The following is a 20,872-nucleotide window of genomic DNA, read 5'->3' on the forward strand; positions in this document are numbered from 1 at the left end:
ACACGCACAAAGGCCAAGTGTCCCGGCTTCGCTGGGCCGTGGGGTGAGGGGCGTGGGGAGAAGCAGGGCGGCCTCTCGTCGCTCCCGCCGCGGGCCCCCGTCCAGGGCCGGGCAGAGGTGGGGTGGGCGAGGAGGGGGAGCTCACGTCACGTGAGCGCGCGCTGGGACCGCAATAAATGCCCGGGAGCTCGAGGAAGCGGCGGAAGCGCTCGGCGCCTGGCTCTGCGCGGGGCGGCTGCACCGAGCCGGGGAGCGAGGTCGTCTCCAGCCTTCGCCGCCCGGCCCGGCCCGGGTCCCCGCCCCTCGCGCCGACTGATAAGGCTCCGAGAAGCTCGGGCGCCCACCCTGGCGAGCTAACCGGGCAGCCGCCGTTCCGCCCCAGCCTCGGGCTCTTAACTTTGGAGCCCTTTTTGCCTGCTCCTCCTTCCAGGTTCAGGGAGGAGCCGCGGAGACCGGGGCCCACGTCCCCCTGCAGGCAGCGCCCCCGTCGCCCGAGGACACGCCGTGCCCGGGTCCTGCCCGAACCGGGCTGTCTATGTGCAGTCGTGCGTGCGGGCTGCGGGAAGCCGGCCGTCTTGTTCGGCTCAGCTCTCGTAGGGAACTTCACGCTGGAGAGGTAAGGGCATTGCTAAAACCGCAGCGCTGAGTCGTCAGGCTCCCGCCTTCTCCAATCTACTTTTGGCTTCTTAAACTCTACTTAAAAAAAAAAAAGAAAGAAAGAAAGAAAAAAAAATCAACGTGCAGAGAATGGTCGGTCACGGAGGGTGGGTGGGCTGCTCGGAAAGCAGCCACGATGCAGATTTGTGGGAGCTCTTCTTCTGAGTTTGTGAGTTTCACCTCCTCCCGTCGCGCCCTTTGGTTTGGGTTAAGTGAACAGTGCGCGCCTCTGGCGGGTGGGAGGAGAGGCTGTGAAGTTGCCCGCGTACTGTTGGCCTTATCGGGTGCGGGCCACAGGTTAGGCACACACTTTCTAGGAAATAATGATTTTCTTCTTGACCTGTGGCTGTATAAGAAGAGACTTCCCCCAGCGACCGTAACTCTTCACTCGCATTAATTCAGGGGTCCCTCTCGAGGTACCCATGGATATATGTGTGAATAACAATTTGTACTTCTTTACAACATTCACCCTCAATTTCATAATTTCGTTGACATTCTGAACCAGAGATGGGACACTTGAGATAAAAGAATACCTTAAAAGAGAGAGAGAAACGTGACCCTCAGGTTTGATTGATAAAACATTCTAGGGACATCATACCCTTTGCAGGCTGTATGTAATATCTAGCCATTTAAAGCTTTGTAATTCAGAAATTATTTTCAAGCTTTGGCTCCTCTCAGTTACTTTTCCCTTTTATTTTTGGCGTCATGCACATTATCTTGGAAAATATTGCTGTCTATTTTGTGGAAACAATTGTGAAAAGTCCTCTGGAGGAAACATGGATGGGAGAAAATTTATTTCAAAAAGTGCATGTCCATTTGCTGGCATTATATAAACAAATCAAACTGGCTCCACCCCTTTGTAACTGTTGGATTATTTTTGTTATTAGAAAATTAATATCTGCCGGGATTTTCACCCTAATTACACTGCATGTCCTTATAGCCAGACGGAGTGGAAGAACCTTTCTTGGAGCTTTTCCCGGGGACATCCTGAGATCATTCATTATGAAGTGTACTGTGCGGGAGTGGCTCAGAGTAACCACAGTGCTATTCGTGGCCAGAGCAATTCCAGCCATGGTGGTTCCTAATGCCACTTTATTGGACAAACTTTTGGAAAAGTACATGGATGAGGATGGTGAGTGGTGGATGGCAAAGCAAAGAGGGAAAAGGGCCATCACGGACAATGACATGCAGAGTATCCTGGACCTTCATAATAAGTTACGAAGTCAGGTGTATCCAGCAGCCTCTAATATGGAGTATATGGTAAGAAAATTTTTCAAATGGTATGTACATAGAAATGTTTAATAATGCTTTTAGCTTCCATGGTTAAATTTCATCATGCTAGTATTTAATCTTTTGCTATTTGTCCTCTATAAAATTTCAAAAAAATCTTTTTCTTCAAGAGAATCTTCTTCCGCATACTCTTTCTGCGGTACGCGGGCTTCTCACCATTGTGGCCTCTCCCGTTGCGGAGCACAGGCTCCGGTCGCGCAGGCTCAGCGGCCATGGCTCACGGGCCCAGCCGCTCCGCGGCATGTGGGATCTTCCCGGACCGGGGCACGAACCCGTGTCCCCTGCATCGGCAGGCAGACTCTCAACCACTGAACCACCAGGGAAGCCCCCAGGGAAGCCCCCAGGGAAGCCCCCGCATACTCTTTTATTAGTCTTCCTTTCATTCTAAGAGCTCTTTGAATTTCAGAGTAGAAGTAAATACCTTTAGGTCTAATGTTCCTACTAAGTACTTTAAATTCTACTCTTAGGAGAAAGATTCCTATCTTGAAAGTGCTGAGAGTTGGTGTATTTGCTTTTAAGTGACTTAGTAGAATAATTGTTTCCTAATTCCTAACCGATGGAATCTTCTTATGAATGGTGGATCTGAAAAAAATCAAGGACCAATAATTTGAAGATGCTTTCCAGATGGCTGATATACATATATGGATAGATAGGTAGATAGATATAGATATATGTCATTTCTTTTTTCTTCTAGAAAAGAGTATTTTTATTAACTGTCTAATGCCCCCATATTACCTTTTTTCCCTACATTTTTTTGAATTTTATTGTATTATTTTTTTATATAGCAGGTTGTTATTAATTATCCATTTTATACATATTAGTGTATACATATCAATCCCAATCTCCCAGTTCATCACACCACCACCACACCACCCCCCGATTTCCCCCCTTTGGTGTCCATACGTTTGTTGTCTACATCTGTGTCTCTATTTCTGCCTTGCAAACTATATCATTTCTAATGGGCCGTTGTTTCTTAGAAGTATGTAAATGACATATTGTAAAGTGTACATTTCTGTGCTTGCTTTATGTTAAGGAATACTTTGGCAATGGCTTTTTTTTTTTTTCTTTCTGGATTTGTTTGTGAACTTTGACGTGTGAAAATAAGCCTGGGTGAAGGATTAAATAAAAATATGTGACTTATCCTTAATAAGTCACTTGCTAATTCACTCTGAGAGTAAATTAGCAAGTTGGGGAAACAAAATTACTTTTTAAAGACTATTAGTTATTACTCTTGTAAGACTATAACTCATTTATATTAGCATACTTCATACCCTAAATATTCAGAAAAATTTTCAAAAATCTATACTACTTGCATGAATTAGGAATGCACTAGCAAAGGCTGATACTAATCATTGGTGACAGCAAACTTAAGGAGCAGTGGTGCTAACATTTCTCCTTTGGACACATTGCAGGGTGCAGTTAATTTTAATACATTCTGGTTTTTACTTTTTTTTTTTTGCACTTACATTAGTTTTGATAGGTATTCTCTATTTAGGTAACTTTCATGAAACATGGAAATTCTAAGGTAACATTACACATTACAAAGTATTTCATTATATTATTTTAACTTTTTCTAGAAAAATATTTTACCCTAAAGAAAGTAGGGAGCACTCAGGAGAACTCATCAGAGATTAAGAATCAGGGCCCAAACATCAGGCCATCAGGGTTTAAATTCTGGCACTGATACTAGCTAGGTGACTGTAGGCAGCTTATAAATTTCCCTCTACTTCAGTTTCTTCATGTCTAGAACATGCACTCACCTCAGAGGGTTGTTGTGAGGATTATGTGAGGAATGAGATGACCTGTGTAAAGTTTAGCTCATTATCAGGCATATTGCAATTACAAGGTCCCAGTAAATGTTCCTGAGACATATAACCAATTTTATGTCTCCTTATACTGTTTAAATAGAATATCTGAGGAAATTGTTCCCTCTTTTCAAAATTCTGTGCACGATATGACATCTGTAATGGCTCACATTTCTGATTTTTGTGTATTTTAAAGTGTTTGTTCAAAGTACAAAATTCTATGACTTCTTCATCTGTGAGCTTTCAAACAGAAAGAGCCAGTTATGGAGCTTTTCCAAGTAGGCCACTGTATGCTTATTCCATGTGGATAGGTACTCAGTTGCTTTTTATTTAAAATAAGGAAGAACTTGAGAGTTTAAACCCACAAAAAGAAATCTGAGAATATTTGTGTGTGTTTTAAGTAATATGGGAGTAATGAAAGAACATTCTATGATTTGTTTTCATGTCTGACTTCCAAAGAAAATAACTGCCTATTGTATGATGTCTGGTCTAAGATGTTTATATGAGTTTCTTTTTAGTTTCACTGGTTTCATTCTGTCCTTGAAATGTAGATTCAGAAACCAGCCAGGGTTTATGTTGTGTTGCCCTTAGATACTGTTAGTACTGGAACTATGTCCTGGCCAATAACTGGGCTGCAGAGGAGTTTATTTCCCAGTGGTAGTACTGGAACACATTTTCTAGAAAACATATTTATAGGAAAGTCTAAATGAACAATACTATTTTATTTGAAATACTGTTGGTTTATAGCTTACATATTAATAATGGAAGTACAGACGTAGATCAACCTGTGAAAACAACATTTGTTCAAATAGTTGTTTAAAGTGTATTTATTTTGATAAAACAAAATTAAAAACTAACTCAAGAGCCACTTCCTATAAAATCTGCAATGCCCTATGATAAGTACCACCACTTTTGGCCACTTACACTCTATGTGTCATATTACGTTAAAAATTTGCATGGCCAGTTACCTTATTTACATTTGGTGCTTATTTCAGTCTAGTCTTTGTGCTTGAACTCCAGCAGCCAAGTCACATCCACATTTATTAACATCACAACACTACCCATACTCTAATGCTCATTTAATAGGGTTAAAAATGGCTTCTGCAAGGCAACCTCTTCCCTTGAAGAGCTTATAGGCTGATTGAGAAGAAAGAATAGACATATTTGAAAATTTTCAAGTGAGCAAGGACACAGAGTTCTTTGTTCACGTGTATGAATAATGCCAAGGGAGCACAGAATAATAGAGAGTAATTTAAGAATATTCCTAAGCGAGAGAGTTAATCAGTGGGGAAGATGAGGTTTATGTTGTTCCTGGAAGGTGATCAGGACCACAAATTGTGGCCAGGAGTGGAGGCCATTTCTCAGTTAGAAGAAGAGAACCAACACACATGGAGTAAGTGGCAGGCTGGTTGTAGGAAACTAGAAGCAGAATAGGTTGAAGAAAGCAAAGCCCTGTGGCAGAATCAGGAAGGGGAGAAACGAGTTGTTAATTATAGAAACTAGTGAACTTAAGGAGAGAGATTACCAGCATTTATCTTAGGATACATTGAAAAACTGGGGCTTTTAGGTCATCAAATGAAGCTGTTACTGAAGAGGCAATGGATTTTTGAGGAAAAAACACTGGCACTGGACCTAGGTTCTCGTGTTGTCTCTGCTGCTTACTGGTATGTGAAGTCTGACGGTCAGCAATCATTTTGGGCATTGCTTTTCTCATCGGTAAAATCGATGTAGGAATTAAAACCCACAGGCTGCAATGAGGTAAGAGATTTGATCCTGTTGAGCATACTGTTAGTTTTCTTCAAGCCTTTCCTTTCCATTGGTTTTGACCCCATTACTTGGTTCTTTTATTTTTCTGGTTATTTCTTCAGCATATTCTTGTTTGCTGTTCATCTCTTAAACCTTTACTTTTGGCCCCAATGGTTTTACTTTCGGCCTTCTCCCTTCCTACAGGACTTTATCTACTCCTCTGACTTTAAATACCATCCGTATATTGATGGCTCTGTAGTTGACACTCCATCCAACAGTCCTCTTTGAGCATTGTTTTCCTATTTCCTACTGCCCACTGGGTCTTCTCCATGTAATTTGACTCCCCAGTTACTGCAAGTTTAAGATTTCTAAAAAGCAAATGAGCTGCTTTTGTTCCATCCTTGCCCACGGTCCTACCTTTCTCCCTGGATGTCATGGACATCGGCTTAGTCCTCTCTAAACAGAAGACAAACAAACAAAAGGCAGAAAATTGGGCACATCCTCAGCTCCTGCCTTGCTCTCATTCCCCCTACCCACTTCCAAGTAAAATTCATGCACAAACATAAATACACAGTTACTTGCCAGATTCTCTAGATTCTGTCTCAGAAATGTCTTTTGAATCCATGTCTTCTGTTTCATCCTAACGGATGCTCGTGGTCTCGCCCTCCTCCACCGCCCCTGTGATGGGTACCGCAGCTTCCCCTGCAATGGACTGTACCGTCTAGTCCTACTTTATTTCTACTTTAGTCCACCTTCCTCCCTGTTAGTCTGTCTTTTCCAAATCTCTGGTGGTCACTCAGCTGCCCAAAGCTTCTGTGAACTTCTGGCTGCTCGCAAGCTAAAGCTCACCTTGAATAACTTACAAAAGGTCTAGCCCAATATGCCCCATAGCCTCAACGCCCTTGCGTATATTTGAATCTGTGTTCACACTTAAAATATACACTGTTCTTAGAGATGATGGTGTTCCTCATGCCTCTGTGCCTCTTTGCGAGTTCAGTTTCCTCTGTGCCTGGAATGCCTGTGCATCCTGTCTCCTCCTGACAAATTCAAGACCGCACTCAGACTCCGTCTTTCTGTAAAGGTTCCTCTGATGCGCTCATTCCCCTGCTCCACTCCTTCTGTGCTTCTAAAGGATTTTATTCAAGCCTATTTACAGTATTGAAATTTTGTTGCAATTCGATATATACATGTCTATTTTCCTTTCCAAGACTGACTTCCTAGAAGGGTAAGGATGCACCCTGCTTATATTTATTACCCCGTGCCTGATGCAAAGAAGTACTCAGTAAATATTTGTTGACTGAACATTGCTGAGTGATAGTAAATATGTGTTGAATAAAGGGAGGGATGGAAGAATAGGTAAGATTATATATGAGATAAATATGAAAGACAGGTAAGAAAGGGGAATTAAAATAATAAAAGTCCTGGAAGGTAGGATATCACCGACACCAGAGATAGTGACATGGAAACTGGAAATACCAGAGATGAAGGAATAAATAATTCAGGATTTTTTTTCTATTTTTAAAAATATTCATGCTATACTAAAAATTGTCCTGTAATATACAGCTGCCGAGATAATACTCAAATGCTCTGGAATTTAAATAATAAATTAATTTAAATTAATTTAAATAATAAATTAATTTAAATAATAAATTAATTTAAATAATAAATGAATAATACTTTAATTAAATAATTAAATTAATGAGTATTTACCCCTTCTAACAAATTTTTAATAGGGCCTCTAAAACTTATTGATTAGCTAAAATCCAAAATAGCTCACTGTGATAGAAAGCGTACCTAAGTCTAGAATGTATTTTAGCAACATAAGGACATGTTACCTAAAAATGACATGTGTCATTATATCATGCTAATTATATAAGCCATTTTCCACTATTATAACTATTTCCATGTCTTTTAGAGAACTGTTTTTTTAATTTAATTTAATTTATTTTTTATACAGCAGGTTCTTATTAGTTATCTATTTTATACATATTAGTGTATATATGCCAATCCCAATCTCCCAGTTCATCCCACCACCACCATCCCCCCGTTGACAGATACTCTGCTGGGAGGGTTGATGGCTGTGCCTGCTTGCTCTCACTTTACATATGGTGAGACTAGGGGCAGAAACTTTGCACAGCATTTTTCCAAATGTAGAACAAAATATATCTGGATATTTATCCTTTTGCTGGGCAACCAGAGACTCCAAGCCAAATAGCCAGTGGTACTTGCAGTCCATGGTACATATTGATGCAAACAATGGCTTAGTTCCAGTTGTCACATATATTCTTTATATGGTCATGCTTAACACTGGAAATCAAGATATTTTTCTTCTGTGCTTCAGTGTAGCAGATAATTCCAGAAACTGGACAGGGGATAACCTAGTTTGCTGAGCAGGGTGATGCTAGTCTGAGTTCTGCCCTATTTCTGACTCTCTGTAGCATGAATCCAAGCCTGAAAAAGTGATTTTTAGCTTGTGAGTTGCTCTCACAAAACAACTCTCATAACTTCACATTTTCTGACATAATTTGCCACCAATGACATATATCCAGGATAAATGCAAAGAATGAAATGATGGCATCATAACTTATTTACCCAAAGCTCAGTGTCTACACATTTCTTTTTTTTTTTTTCTTTTTTTTTCTTTTTTTTTTTTTGCTGTACGCGGGCCTCTCACTGTTGTGGCCTCTCCCGTTGCGGAGCACAGGCTCCGGACGCGCAGGCTCAGCGGCCATGGCTCACGGGCCCAGCCGCTCCGCGGCATGTGGGATCTTCCTGGACCGGGGCACGAACCCGTGTACCCTGCATCGGCAGGCGGACTCTCAACCACTGTGCCACCAGGGAAGCCCTACACATTTCTTATCTTGCTAAAAGTGGCAGGAATTCACTGTCAGTAAGGTTTTATTGCAACTCTTGATTCCTAAAACAATGATTTTTCTCTCTGTATACTGGCACTTGCCTGGTAGTTTTCAAAAGTTAAATATTTGCATCTCTTAATGACGTACAGTATAATCCATATGCACTTAAAGGTACATGAAATATCTTTCTTGCTTCAAAGAATGTTATTCTTATTTAAAGTTTTTAAAGTTTATTCTATATTTAAAATAACATTTAATTTTCTTAAAGTGTTTTTATTTTACTTCACTAATGTTGTTTACTTCACTAATGTTGTTTAGTTACAATAAAACTATGTTTTGTTTTAGTTTATTTGTCTACTGAATTTAAAAGTTTTCAAAACCTTAATTTGATACATAGTTGTGTGTTTTTGTTTGTTTGTTTTTAAAGACATTGACACTTTAAATTAATGTAGTTTCCTTTTTGGAAGTTCCACTGTAGATGGCAGTACCTATAGAAAGAGAGTGACATTGTAGCTCAGTTCTACTGAATTTAGTAGTGACATTGTAGCTCAGTTCTACTGAATTTATTAGTGACACTGTAGCTCAGTTCTACTACCCTGGAGTTCTGGGAGGTTAAGATTCCTCATTAAATGTAAGCAGCAAATCTAGGATCTTAGAAAGGCAAGAGACGACAAGCAGTTTCATTTAGGAGAGTGGAACACCCAGAGACAGAGAAGTGTCACAAAACTTTGAAATTGTTATTGTTGTTTTATTCCTTCATTTAACAGGTATTAGGAATTTATCAAATGCCAGGCACTGTCTAGGACCCAGCAGTAACATAACAAACATTCTTCCTTTCCTGGAATATGTGTAAAGATCCTCATATCCCAACTCAGCAAGGGGGCCCATGTGGCTGACAGAGTGAGTGTGGAAGTAATGCAGAAAATGAGGTCAGAGCTTTATTTGAGGAGAACAGATACACGTCATTGTAGTCATTTTAAAGACTCACTCTAAGTCCGAGTGACAAGCCATTTGAGCCATTTGAACAGAGGAATATCATGATCTTACTTATACTTATTCAGAATCGATTTGGTTTGTTGAGAACAGACTTTAAAGTGGTGGGAGGTGGGGCAATGGTGTGAGCAGGGATTCAAGGCTATTGCAATAATCATTCCAGCAATTGATGGTGGCTAGGAGTGCGATGGTAGCCTTGAAGGTGAAGAGAAGTGGCATGGTGTGAATCCACACTGAAACTCCTTTGTAGTCATGACATCAATATTGATAAATTCAAGGAAGCCTTGTTGCAAGACTAGTGCAATTGACTTGGCCATCCAGGCAGCCAATAGGCTGGGAGTTACTGCATCTGGTGCAAGGTCTAAACCCACCCAAGCCCTGGCTGTGGTTTTTGAAAACTGGTGGCAGTTTCTATTTTGGTTTAAATATCGATGGGGAACTTTCAAGTTGTATTGACTCTAGAGTGGCTACAGAGATTCTAGAAATCAGCAGGTTACTGATACCCATTTTGCCAACTCAATTACAAGAGATCAGAGGAGGTGGAAGCAAACTCTGCCTCCTTGCTTCCCAGGATAAAGGTGCTTGCTGATTCTCCACGTGGTCTGCCCTCACCTCCAGTCTATTCTCCCACTCCCCCTAAAAACAAGAGAAGGTGAGAACTTTAGCAGAACAGGTCAGTGGCCCAGTTCCTGTTCATTAAGTACTAGTTGCACCATCATGGAGTGGGTTGTTGGGATTTTATTCCATGTTGGAGGTAACACAGACAGATTTTGGATGTGGGGTGTGGCCGTACAGATTTTGCCTGAGGAATTGGAAGTATTGGAGTTACCATTTTTTCAGATAGGGAAGAATGTGGATAGACCAGCTTTTGGTAGAGAAAGCTGGAGCTCAATTTGAGATAGATAAAATTTAAGATTTCCCTTAAATATCCAAGTGAATTTGTCATGTATGTAATTAGATATATGTAGTCTAATCTGGACCATACAGTTAGGATTCATCAGAATTTAGATGGTATTTAAAGCCAGTAGAAGAGATGAGATCATCAAGGGAATGAGTACAGAAAAAAGAAATGTTCGAGAAGTGAGCCCTCGACATACTTTACAGTGTAGCCGAAGGGAAGGAGAGGAGCAGCAGCAAAGGGAATTGAGGACCAGGAAGAAAACCAGGGAAGCAACATGTCCTGAAAGCCAAGTGAAGAAAGGCAGAAAGGATTATCAACGCTGTTAAATGTTGCTTGTAAAGATCAAGTAAAATGAGGACCCTTGAATTTTGAGATATGGAGGCCACACTGGAGGTCTGATAAAACAGTTTGGGTGGCATCAGAGTGGTCCTAGGATGGTTCAAAGAAGAATGGATGGGAGAAATGAGCAAGCTTGTTCACCCACTCATTCATCAAACATGAACCACCTCCTATGGGCCAGGTGGGCTCTACAGCCTTAACTCTCTTCTAACCAAAAGTTTTAACTTAGTTTTAGAAGAGGTAGTTTAGTTAGGGAACATATCCCAAACTTATAATTATGGTCAGTAGGAAAATGCAGTTTCTTTGCTTAATTGTTTTTGTAGTTACCTTTACTGAATGCCTTCATTAAAAGCAAACGTGGTCATTTATAATCACAATTAAGAGTGACACTTAGTTCAAGAACATTCTTTGCTCTTGTTCAGCTTTGTTCTTTCACATACTTCTTTTAGGAGTTTATACAACCACATAATTGTACATGATTTAAAATTTAAATTCTCATATTTTTGATGATTTTTACTAATTGAATTAAAGTTTATGAAACTAGCATAAATCTATGCTCATTTTATATGTTATTATGTATTTTATATATACATAACATAAAACATTTAGTTCATTGGAAGAAAATGTGAAAATTCAAGTGGTAATGACTTGTCTGGTGAAGGTATTACAGTAAGTATGCTTAATAACCCTTTCCTTATTTTTCTAAGTATTTGTTGTCCTCATAATTTCAAGAAGTTACAGAAAGGCATTTATAATTGATTAAAACAATTTGTTATTCTCATTGATAAATTTGTGATTAGAAAAACATTTAATTCAACAACTACTGTTTGAGCATTTTTGTGCCAGACACTGTTGTTTGATACTGAAGCATACAGTAGTGTATAAAAGGTTCAACAAGCTAATGAAAATAAGCAAAGTGAGATGATAGAGAATGATAAAGGTGGAGCTAACATGTTAAACAGTTGCGGAAGACCTCTCTGAGTTAGTGGCTTTTGAGCTGAGAACTGAATTACAAGAAGGAGTCAGCTACACAAAGCTACAGAGATCTAAGCAGAAGGAATACTGAGCAAAAGGTCTTTAAGTCAGGAATGAAGTAGGAATCTTCAGGGACCCCAAAGATGGCTAGGGTGGCTGACTTTTATTTAGTAATGAGGAAAGTGTTAGAAAATGAAGTAGACATATGAGCAGGGGCCAGAATTCCTTTTGGGTCATTGGTGAAGGGAAATTTGGATTTTATTTCTAGTGAAACAGAAGATCATTGGAAAATTCTTGGCAAAGTATTGACCCGGTCATATTTTTGGTTTCATAAAATTACTCTATGTTATGGAGAGTGAGCTGCAGGAGGGTCACAGCTGAAAGCAGAGAGATAGTTAGGAAGACATTGGTATCTTGTGAGTGAGAGATGATAGTGACTGGGACCAGGGTGATAGTGGTAAAGATGGAGAGAAGTGGGTAGTTTCAGGGTATGTTTAGATGGTATTGCTGATAGTTTTCTAATAGCTTTAATGTGAAGGGTGAAGGATAAGGATCTCAGATTTTTACTCAAGCACGTTGTTGGATAGATGAAGCATTCGTTGAGACAGGAGGAGAAACAGAAAGGAGAAGGTGGCCATGAAATCAGGTGTTTCTTTTTGGCCAAGCTTATCTTGCGATGCCATGTCATCCTCAGTTGAGTTTAATGGTCAGTGGAGAGGTGGGACTTGAGATAAAAATGTGGAAATCATGTAGATGTTATTAGGGACCATCTTAACTGACTGAACAAAACCATCCGAGGAGAAGATTTTTATGGACGGAGGTTAAATGCTTTGAATTGAGCCCTGGCCCAGTGACATATGGAGGTTGAGCAGAAAGAAGAAAGCTAGCAAAGGAAGCTGAGAACAAGTGGTCAGTGAGGTTGGGGGAAAAGACAGGCTACACTGGTGTCCCAGAAGCCAGGAGAAGAGAGTTCAACAGCTTCCATACTGCTGAGGAGTGAAGTAAGAGGAAGAAAAGCCAACAATGGTTTTGTGGACATGGGGGCTGTCGGTGACTTTGATAAGAGTCATTTCAGGGGTGGAGTATGACCCGAAGTCTTACTGAAGTGGGAGGAAGAGGACGAAAGGTGGGGAAGTTGAGAAGGAACTAAGTAACTCCTCAAAATACCGTTGCTGTGAAGATCTGAGAAATGGAACTAGCTAGTGCTACGCGGGTATATGGCAATGCTCTTGGTTTTGTTCTTTAAAGAGCATGCTTGTAAGTTGATGGAAATGCACAAGTTGAGAAAGCACTTGACATGGAAGGGAGAAAATATAACTCCAAAGTCAGTTCATTTATTTTGACAGGAAAGGCTGAGGTTGTAGGTACACAAGCAGGTCGTCTGGTGTATTTAATGGAAAAAGAATTTTCATGTGGGTGCTTCTGTTTTTCCCAGCGAAGTATGGAGCAAGATCATCAGCTGAGATTGAGAAGGCAGGAATGGAGGGGTGTAAGGATAGGATATTATGAAATGGTAATTTTGGAGTTACTATCTAAAGATCTCTGTGGAGTCAAATGTATGAGATGTTTTGAAGTACTTTAAGTTCATTTGGTTCACCATGCTTTAAGTTACAAAATCTAATAGATAGGGGAGAGGTTTACTAGAGTATGTGTTACTAGAGTATGTAGTTGCAAAGTATTTCCAAAAAGCAGGAAGATTTAAAGTAATGATTTCTCTGGTTTGCCGTAGGTCACCCCACTCTTTCCAGCCACATCATGTGGTGTCACTTGCTTGACCTTTGAAGACATTTGACTAGGCAGCTCCTGGAGATGTGAAAGAGATTAAAGGCATGTTAGCCCGGGTGGGGGGAGGGCGGTTGATTTTTTAAGTATTCAGATATTACATAATACAAATCAAGTACAGATAGAGATATAGACCAAATAATGTGTTTGAGGTTCAAATTGCAGAGTGAGGTTAAATACACATAGCTGTATGGGAACTCTAAAAATTAAATGATGGGAATGACCCAAATATGTGACTTGGATTAGTGGGTTATTAAACTCACCAAATGTAAGAACCTGGAACTATGATCCAGTGAAGCTTACTTATTTTTTTTTCTTTTAACTAGTTAACAGAATCAATGAAGTGCAATTAAGTCAACTGCTTAGATATAACTTATTGGGAAAAAGGCAACAGATTTTCTCTATTAGAAGCTCATTAACCTAAAGGCAATATGTGAATATGGATACAATGTATTTAATAGTCTGTACATGCTTTATATTTTGTGTTTAATCAAAGAAAAATTTGAAGTCAAACATCAGGAAATTGAGTAGCAAGCGTTTTTCATGGGAAAGCAGCGAGGTATGATTTGGGGAATAGAAATAAGGGGTGCTTTAGTCTAGTGCCACTCAAACTTTACTGTGCATATGAATTCCCTGGAACCTTGTTAACATACAGATTTTGATTCAGTAGGTCTGGGTGGGCCCCAATATTCTGCATTCCTAACAAGCTCCCAGGTGAAGAGGCAGCTGCTGTCTGGGAATGGAACTTTGAGTAGAAAGCTTTAGGCTCTCTGGAGAAAGCGAGGTCTAAATTAAGACATTAAAAGTTGACTCGAGGATCCAGATTCTTTATTTTTCATCTCAACTCTCATATTCACCTTCTCCTTTTTATAAGGTAGCAATTCTAACTATTAGTGCAGGGAAATAGCAACTCCTTTTCACTCCCTTTCATGCAGTGCTTAGAAACCAAAAAGATAAAGAAGGTTGAACAGTAAGAGTCCCCAAGACTCAATGTTTAAATCTGCTTGGAGGAGGGGTAGAAAATGAAATGTCAAATTTAGTTGATGGCACAGTTCTGCAGGATGGTGGAAAGTGAAGTGCAGTCAGTGACAGGATAGACTCTAAAGGCCATATGAGTGAGAAGGAAGTAGAATTCCAAAGTGAGCAAGAACAGGGGTGGCAGTGTGGGGCTGGGAAGGGTCAGCTAGATCAGATAATGAGCTATTAGATAAGACCCAAGAATGAGCATGGGAGTTACTCTTTATAATTCTCCCCTTTGCGTTATTGTTGCAACTCGAACAGTACAAAGTAACCATCTAAACAGGGGAATAAAATATAAAACTGTATCTTATGTTTGCTCAAGACATGGCAAATCCAAATCTGAAATACTGAAAGATTGACTGATATGATCAAAAGAAGCTACAGTGAGATCAGATGTTGTCCAGAGGCAGGAAACCAAAGAGATAGAAAAAGGGGGGGGGGTGAGGGGAGGCTTTTGAATGAAGATGGAATAAGAGCATCAGAACTCCTATCTAGAAAGAAAGGGCTGAGCGAAGAGCTTTGTTAACTGAATTCCGTGAACATAGTGAATACATCTAAACAAATAAAAAGCAGTGCTATTTCACAGGAACATCTATACTGTTGTTCCATATACCCTGGATTTTTTTATGCTGTAGGGATCTTGCCAAGCCCTGTTGCTTTTGCAGATGTTAGAATGACTTATGTGCATCTCGTTTTCTCTCTAGTGAATTTCTGCTCTTCCTTCAAGACTCACCTCTAAAGACTAATCTGCTCTTGTCTAAACCCTCCTGTACGGAGTTAGGTGCACTTCACCCCAGTTCCCTGGCTTCCACAGCGTCTCCTACCTGCCTTTGCCTCTGTTATTTACATCCTTGTCTCTTTCTCTAGCCTTACTTTCCTTTGTAGGAAGGAACTGTGCTTTCGTAATTTTTTCATTCCCCCAGCTGAGAGGCTGACACATGCTCTAAGCTCAGTTTATGCTAGTTGAAAGGGAAAAGATGGAATGAATGAATGAAAAAATAAAAAGATGATTGGATTTTCAACAGTGATTCTAAAATGGGCAGAGTGAAAGAGGATTTGATTCGTTTTGACAAGAAAATACTATTAGAAAGTTGCCAAAACATTAATTTCAAAGTGTTTATGTTTTATTTTTAAGTACATTTAGCTTTTTGGTTAGGGTAAAATCATTCTAATAAGTATGACAAGTGGCTAAATTAGCATTGGATTTTAGTGACTTTTCAGAGTTATATTGGGTTATGGACACCTCTGTCTCATGAAGTGGGGATGGCCAGACCCTTCAGCAAGTAGGGATAGAGTCTTCCAGGAGATACAATGATCAGAATGCCATGGCTTTTGCTGGAGAACTGTTTTCAAAATATAAATCAGAGTGTGATAAGAAGTACAAATGAATATATTTTAAACTGTGTATAAATCTAAAAGTATTTCAGAATAAAGCAGTAACCAGGACAGTTTTCTTAGAAGAGGTACATTTTGAAATAGTGTTTGGAAGATGTTATAGTCAACGTGTGGTAGGGACCGTGGGTGAGGGCATTGGATGATGAGAACCTTAACTGATAAGATGTTGATATGAGAATATGTGTACAGTTGATTCAAAGGAGAGGGCATGGCAGTCATGATCTGTGAGAACAGATGAAAAGATGAAAATAATCTTGCTCTATCCAGTGCGACTCATGGCAGACTTGAGCAACATAGCCCTATACATTTTCCTTCTCTGCATACCTATGAAGAAGCATTTTATTTGACATAATTTGGTATTAGTTTGACTTTTGTAAGTTATACAGTTATTACAAAGGATTTCCAAACTTTGATTTTATTAACACTTTTTAAACTATTCCTGTGTGTGTGTGTGTGTGTGTGTGTGTGTGTATGTACACTAAACTAAACCTAAACTACACAGGTACTTACTTGGAGGCTTCAGTGGAAAAATCATCCTGGAAATTTAATGTGAACAAAGGTCCTGACTTATAGAGTTGATTGTCAATAGATTCAAAGCAAAGCTAGGCATAACTTACTCTAAACTTCGTTTTATAACTAACAGTGTGTTAAATTTGAATTCTAAGAAATTTACTTTTTCACTGGAAATTTAGGTGGCAGTGATTATCTTTTTTTAATCATTCAAAACTTGGGATTTAAATTTCTTCCTTAGTCTCATGAATATTAACAATGCATCATAAAGAGGCTCTGTGAATCACAGCAAACGAAGCAGATTCTTAGAGGAACAGAGGAATAAGAGAACATTTATTGAGATATATTAGGTATCAGGTAATATGTTAGGCAGCTTACTAATACACATTCTATGAGATGTTTTTATTCTCAGATATTATTTCTCATTAGGAAAACAAATGCCACAATAACAAGGATTTAACAGGAAAAAATTAATGAAGGCTCTGTATGCAGAGTTGTGGGCAGGGCTTAGGTGAGCCACAAGGATGGGGGACACCCAGGCATGAATTGTGGTACCACAGCCTGGTGAGGACCAGAGCCTGGTAGTAGGGCTGTATGAAAGGACACAGGCACCATCACTGTGAGGCAGTGTACTCACAGGATGAGTGGGGTTGAAGAGGGGGTAATACATACTGAAATTCACCTCTCACCCTCTGACTTCCTGTCCATGTCTTCTACTGGCCAAATTCAACTAGAACCCGGGAGCCAAGAGAGCCTGAAGTAACTCAGGATGTAGAGTTGAGCGTTTTGGAACATAGAGTATGGCAGCAAGTGGCTGAGCATGACTGTGGGAAAAAATGAAGAATATTTAACACACTATTCTTTCTCAAATTTTCAAATAAAGACTTTGGTAAACCGTATTTTTTTTTACATCATCTTCTTAGTCATTGTTTAGTTGTTGAAGACAAATGTATAGGCAAGTTCCTAAGGGACACCTAAACATCTGATTGAGCATGCTATGGTTACTAAACCAGCTTTGAGTTTCCTAGCAGCCAAGGAAAACAGGAGACCATATGGTTTACATAGCTCTCAATGACTGGAAGCATAATAATTTATCGTTCTTGAAGCAGGAATTATTAGTGAAAACTTAACACAGAATTCCCAATATAGGAACAATGAGCAACTTACTATAGCAGTTTCATTAAAAGCATGTAAACATATGCATTTAAATGTTTCTTATATTAGCCTTTGGTTTAAGTTGAAGTAATGGTGTTAAATTTTAGGTTTTGGTTTCTATTTGTCCATAAACTTTATCTTTTACTAATTTTTCCAAAAAGAAGTTTTCATTCATTAACCTATCTCTTTTTTCTTTTTGAAAATTAAAAAGACATCCCCAAGTACAATAAATAAAAGCAATTAATATTTTATTTACTTGCAAAACTTGTTACTTTCAGTTTGCTATTTATATATATGAACTAATGCATGCAGAGGGATTTATTATGAAAGTTTATCTTTCCTAGCATGCATATTTTAGGCTTGACTTTTAGATTAATCATATATCTATCTAAATTTATGAGCTATAAATAAACTCAAACATAAGTCCTCATTTATATAAATTGGCTCAATATTTGTAGATGAAGACTTAAATAACTGATAGGTGGTACTGTACTTTCTCAAGTCTCCTTTGAGGTCTCCTTAAACATTCAGAATATAGTCTTGAAGATTAACTACTTCTCTCCTAAATGACAACAAACATAATGAAAGCATTATAGTGTTGAATTTATCACAAAGTCAATACAAAGATAGAAATATATGTCCTTTACAAAAATAATCCGAGTTCAACTTTTCAAGAATTACCTTTTCTTTAGCCTAGGTACATCATGAACACCCTTTCACCTGAGTTTATATCACACATGCGTGTTTGATGCAGGGAATTTAGGTTCTTGTATCTCTGATCTAAGTTATTGCCCAGGACAGGCCAGCTGAGGCTAGAGATAATCGATGAGTACATACTGGCAACATAGCCAAGTATATTAGGTGACATTAGGAAAACACAGAAAAACTATGAGACACTTTTCTTTTTTTTTTTTTTTTTTTGCGGTACGCGGGCCTCTCACTGTTGTGGCCTCTCCCGTTGCGGAGCACGGGCTCCGGACGCGCAGGCTCAGCGGCCGTGGCTCACGTGCCCAGCCGCTCCGTGGCATGTGGGATCTTCCCGGACCGGGACACGAACCCGTGTCCCCTGCATCGGCAGGCGGACTCTCAACCACTGCACCACCAGGGAAGCCCATGAGACAGTTTTTGATTTAAAATTCTAGTTTGAGAATTAAGACTGAAAGTAGTAGAAACAGATCTAGGAGAACACACAGTAATTGGTAAATTATATGTTTAAGAAGGTTCAGAGGAGGGTGAGATAAATGGAGTATGTATTGTGGTTGAAAGGAGAGTGATTGTGAGCAGGACTTTGGTGAAAGGATAAAGTTTAAGTAACTAAGGAGGGGAGGAAAGAAAGAACAGTCCTGTAGGGGAAAATTTCTGATGGATTCAATGACCGAGAAATATGAACAGACAGGTACTAGAGCCTTGCTTCTTGAAGTATTCAGTTTACGGTTCTGGCACCAGTGTTAGAAATGTCATAACTTGATTTCTCTCCTCACCTACCAAGTCAGAATCAGATCTCCTGATGATTTACCGGCACTTTAACATTCCAGAGAGCCAGCAGTAGAGGACGCATGTTGAGGAGTGGGTTATAAGTGAGGTAGGTAAGTTATAGCCAGACTTGAGAGGGCCTTGGCAGGGACGTGAGAGATGAATCAGCAGATATTCTGTAGAAATGTAAAGATTTTGTTGAATTAATGTCTAGGCTGCCTCACAAAGACAATCTGCCCTACACCATGCATTCAGTCTATCTGTATAATATTGAAACAATGGGTTTAATTAAAATGATCTTGTCAGTTTATCCACACATTAAATTTCCGTTCCAAAAATTATTTTAATTTTAGTAAAAGGAAGTGGCAATTCCCTAAATTATCTTTTTTAAGACTTTGAAGGCTTTGTTTTGAAGTAGATTTTAAGTAAAACTCTGCCGCATCTGCCTCGCGTCTCTGTAATTTCCAGGAGACCCTAATATGTGCATTGCCCTGAGGTAATGCTGCTACTTTCTCAGTACCTGGCAAAGCCTCTATGTCCTGAAACACAGGTGTTCCCTTTGAAATCTGAGTCTCGTGCATTTTCCCTGTAACTACAGTCTTTTCAATGCAGGTGAAGCAGAGAAGTTAAACACCTGAGGTAATATCTGAGTTGTAAGGAATGTACTACTACTGTTTTCCATAGTGCTTTTTATACCAGATGACTTTGTCACAGAAACCTCATACATTCTTTTAGCGTAGATTGAATGATTGATTAATTGATTTCATTGATGTCTATTTCTTTGTTATAGTTCTGATAATTCCACCATTGGGAAGAAAAGAAGGTGGCTAAGATTTTATAATGAGGCATTATTTTTGGAATTTGAATCTGAAGTTTTGTGAACCGTCAAATGTGTTACTTCCGTAGAAAAACAAATTCTTTCCTGGAGATCAAGTTATTGCTATTGAGAGGATAACACTGACAGCTTATTTCATAAGATTTTGGGATTGCACTTTCTGGTTTAAGTAGGAAAACAACAGTGATTTGGGAGGGATTTATGTTGTGACATATGATGGATATTTACAAACCTGTTTTTCCAGAAGGTATGACAGGACAAGAATTATCTTTTAAAGGTGGTGTTTAGAAAGAGATAGCTCTATATGTCTTTGATTTTCTTCAACTGCTTCTATATTCATGAGCTGGTTGAAAAATCCTGGTGTTCCTTTTAGCTGCGTAGAAAAATTACGTGTGGAAGTCTGTGCCTTATTTCAAAGGTTTTACCATTGGGTTTTCAGGACTAAGCTGAAGAGAGACCCATTTTGAACTTTTTACTGAGAATATCTTCTTGTCTTATTCAATTATGTTGAAGTTTTACTGGGAAGTTTTATGGAAGGTTTTCAGTTGTATTTCTCTGTTTTGGACAATATTAAAACTTTCTCCAATAGAGGTGATTCGAAAACAGTTCTCCTCTAGGCTCATAATTAGAAGATTTGAAACCTTCTTGGCTTTGCAGTCTTGAAAATCACAAATCAACTTTTTCTTCTTAGCTAAGAAATAACCCCTCTTGTCATCAGAAATATTATTTTATGTTTGAAAGTTTTCATGGGATTCTACAAGCAATACGGGGCACTCTAGAAGAGACTATAAGTACAAAATAATAGAATTTTAAAGCTAAAAGGAATTGAAGAGACTTACTCCAGCTTACTAATGTCAGAGACAAGGAAACAGAAGCCACACTTGACATAATCAAAGAGATAAATTTGAAAGTACACAATTTAAATGGGAAAGAAGACTCTTCCAGGGGGTATCATGTATTTTAATTAACCTTAGTTTGAATAATGGGAACAAGTGCAAGCTTAGTTTTATCTCTGTCTATATAAAAAAAATGAAAGAAACACTTATCATTAATGACCTTGCTTGAATATGTCTAGAAGACATAGCCTTAAGGAAAGAGTATTTTCAATAATCAAAGGTATTTTCAATATATGGGAAGCTGG

The 20,872-nt window shown here is 39.1% G+C and overlaps 1 protein-coding gene across 1 annotated transcript in view; it reads left to right on the forward strand.

Moving 5' to 3' along the window:
* Positions 1-503: 503 nt before the first annotated feature.
* CRISPLD1 (cysteine rich secretory protein LCCL domain containing 1) overlaps positions 504-20,872 on the forward strand; it is a 44,816-nt gene continuing 24,447 nt past the window's right edge. Inside the window, exons 1-2 of the mRNA XM_081258391.1 lie at positions 504-616; positions 1,598-1,917. Coding sequence (XP_081114517.1) covers positions 1,660-1,917 — 258 coding nt within the window. The 5' untranslated portion in view covers positions 504-616; positions 1,598-1,659. The remainder of the gene's footprint in view (positions 617-1,597; positions 1,918-20,872) is intronic.

The sequence above is a fragment of the Mesoplodon bidens genome (genome assembly GCF_964165515.1).
Source record: "Mesoplodon bidens genome assembly, chromosome: 16".
NCBI classification, from domain to species: Eukaryota; Metazoa; Chordata; class Mammalia; order Artiodactyla; family Ziphiidae; genus Mesoplodon; species Mesoplodon bidens.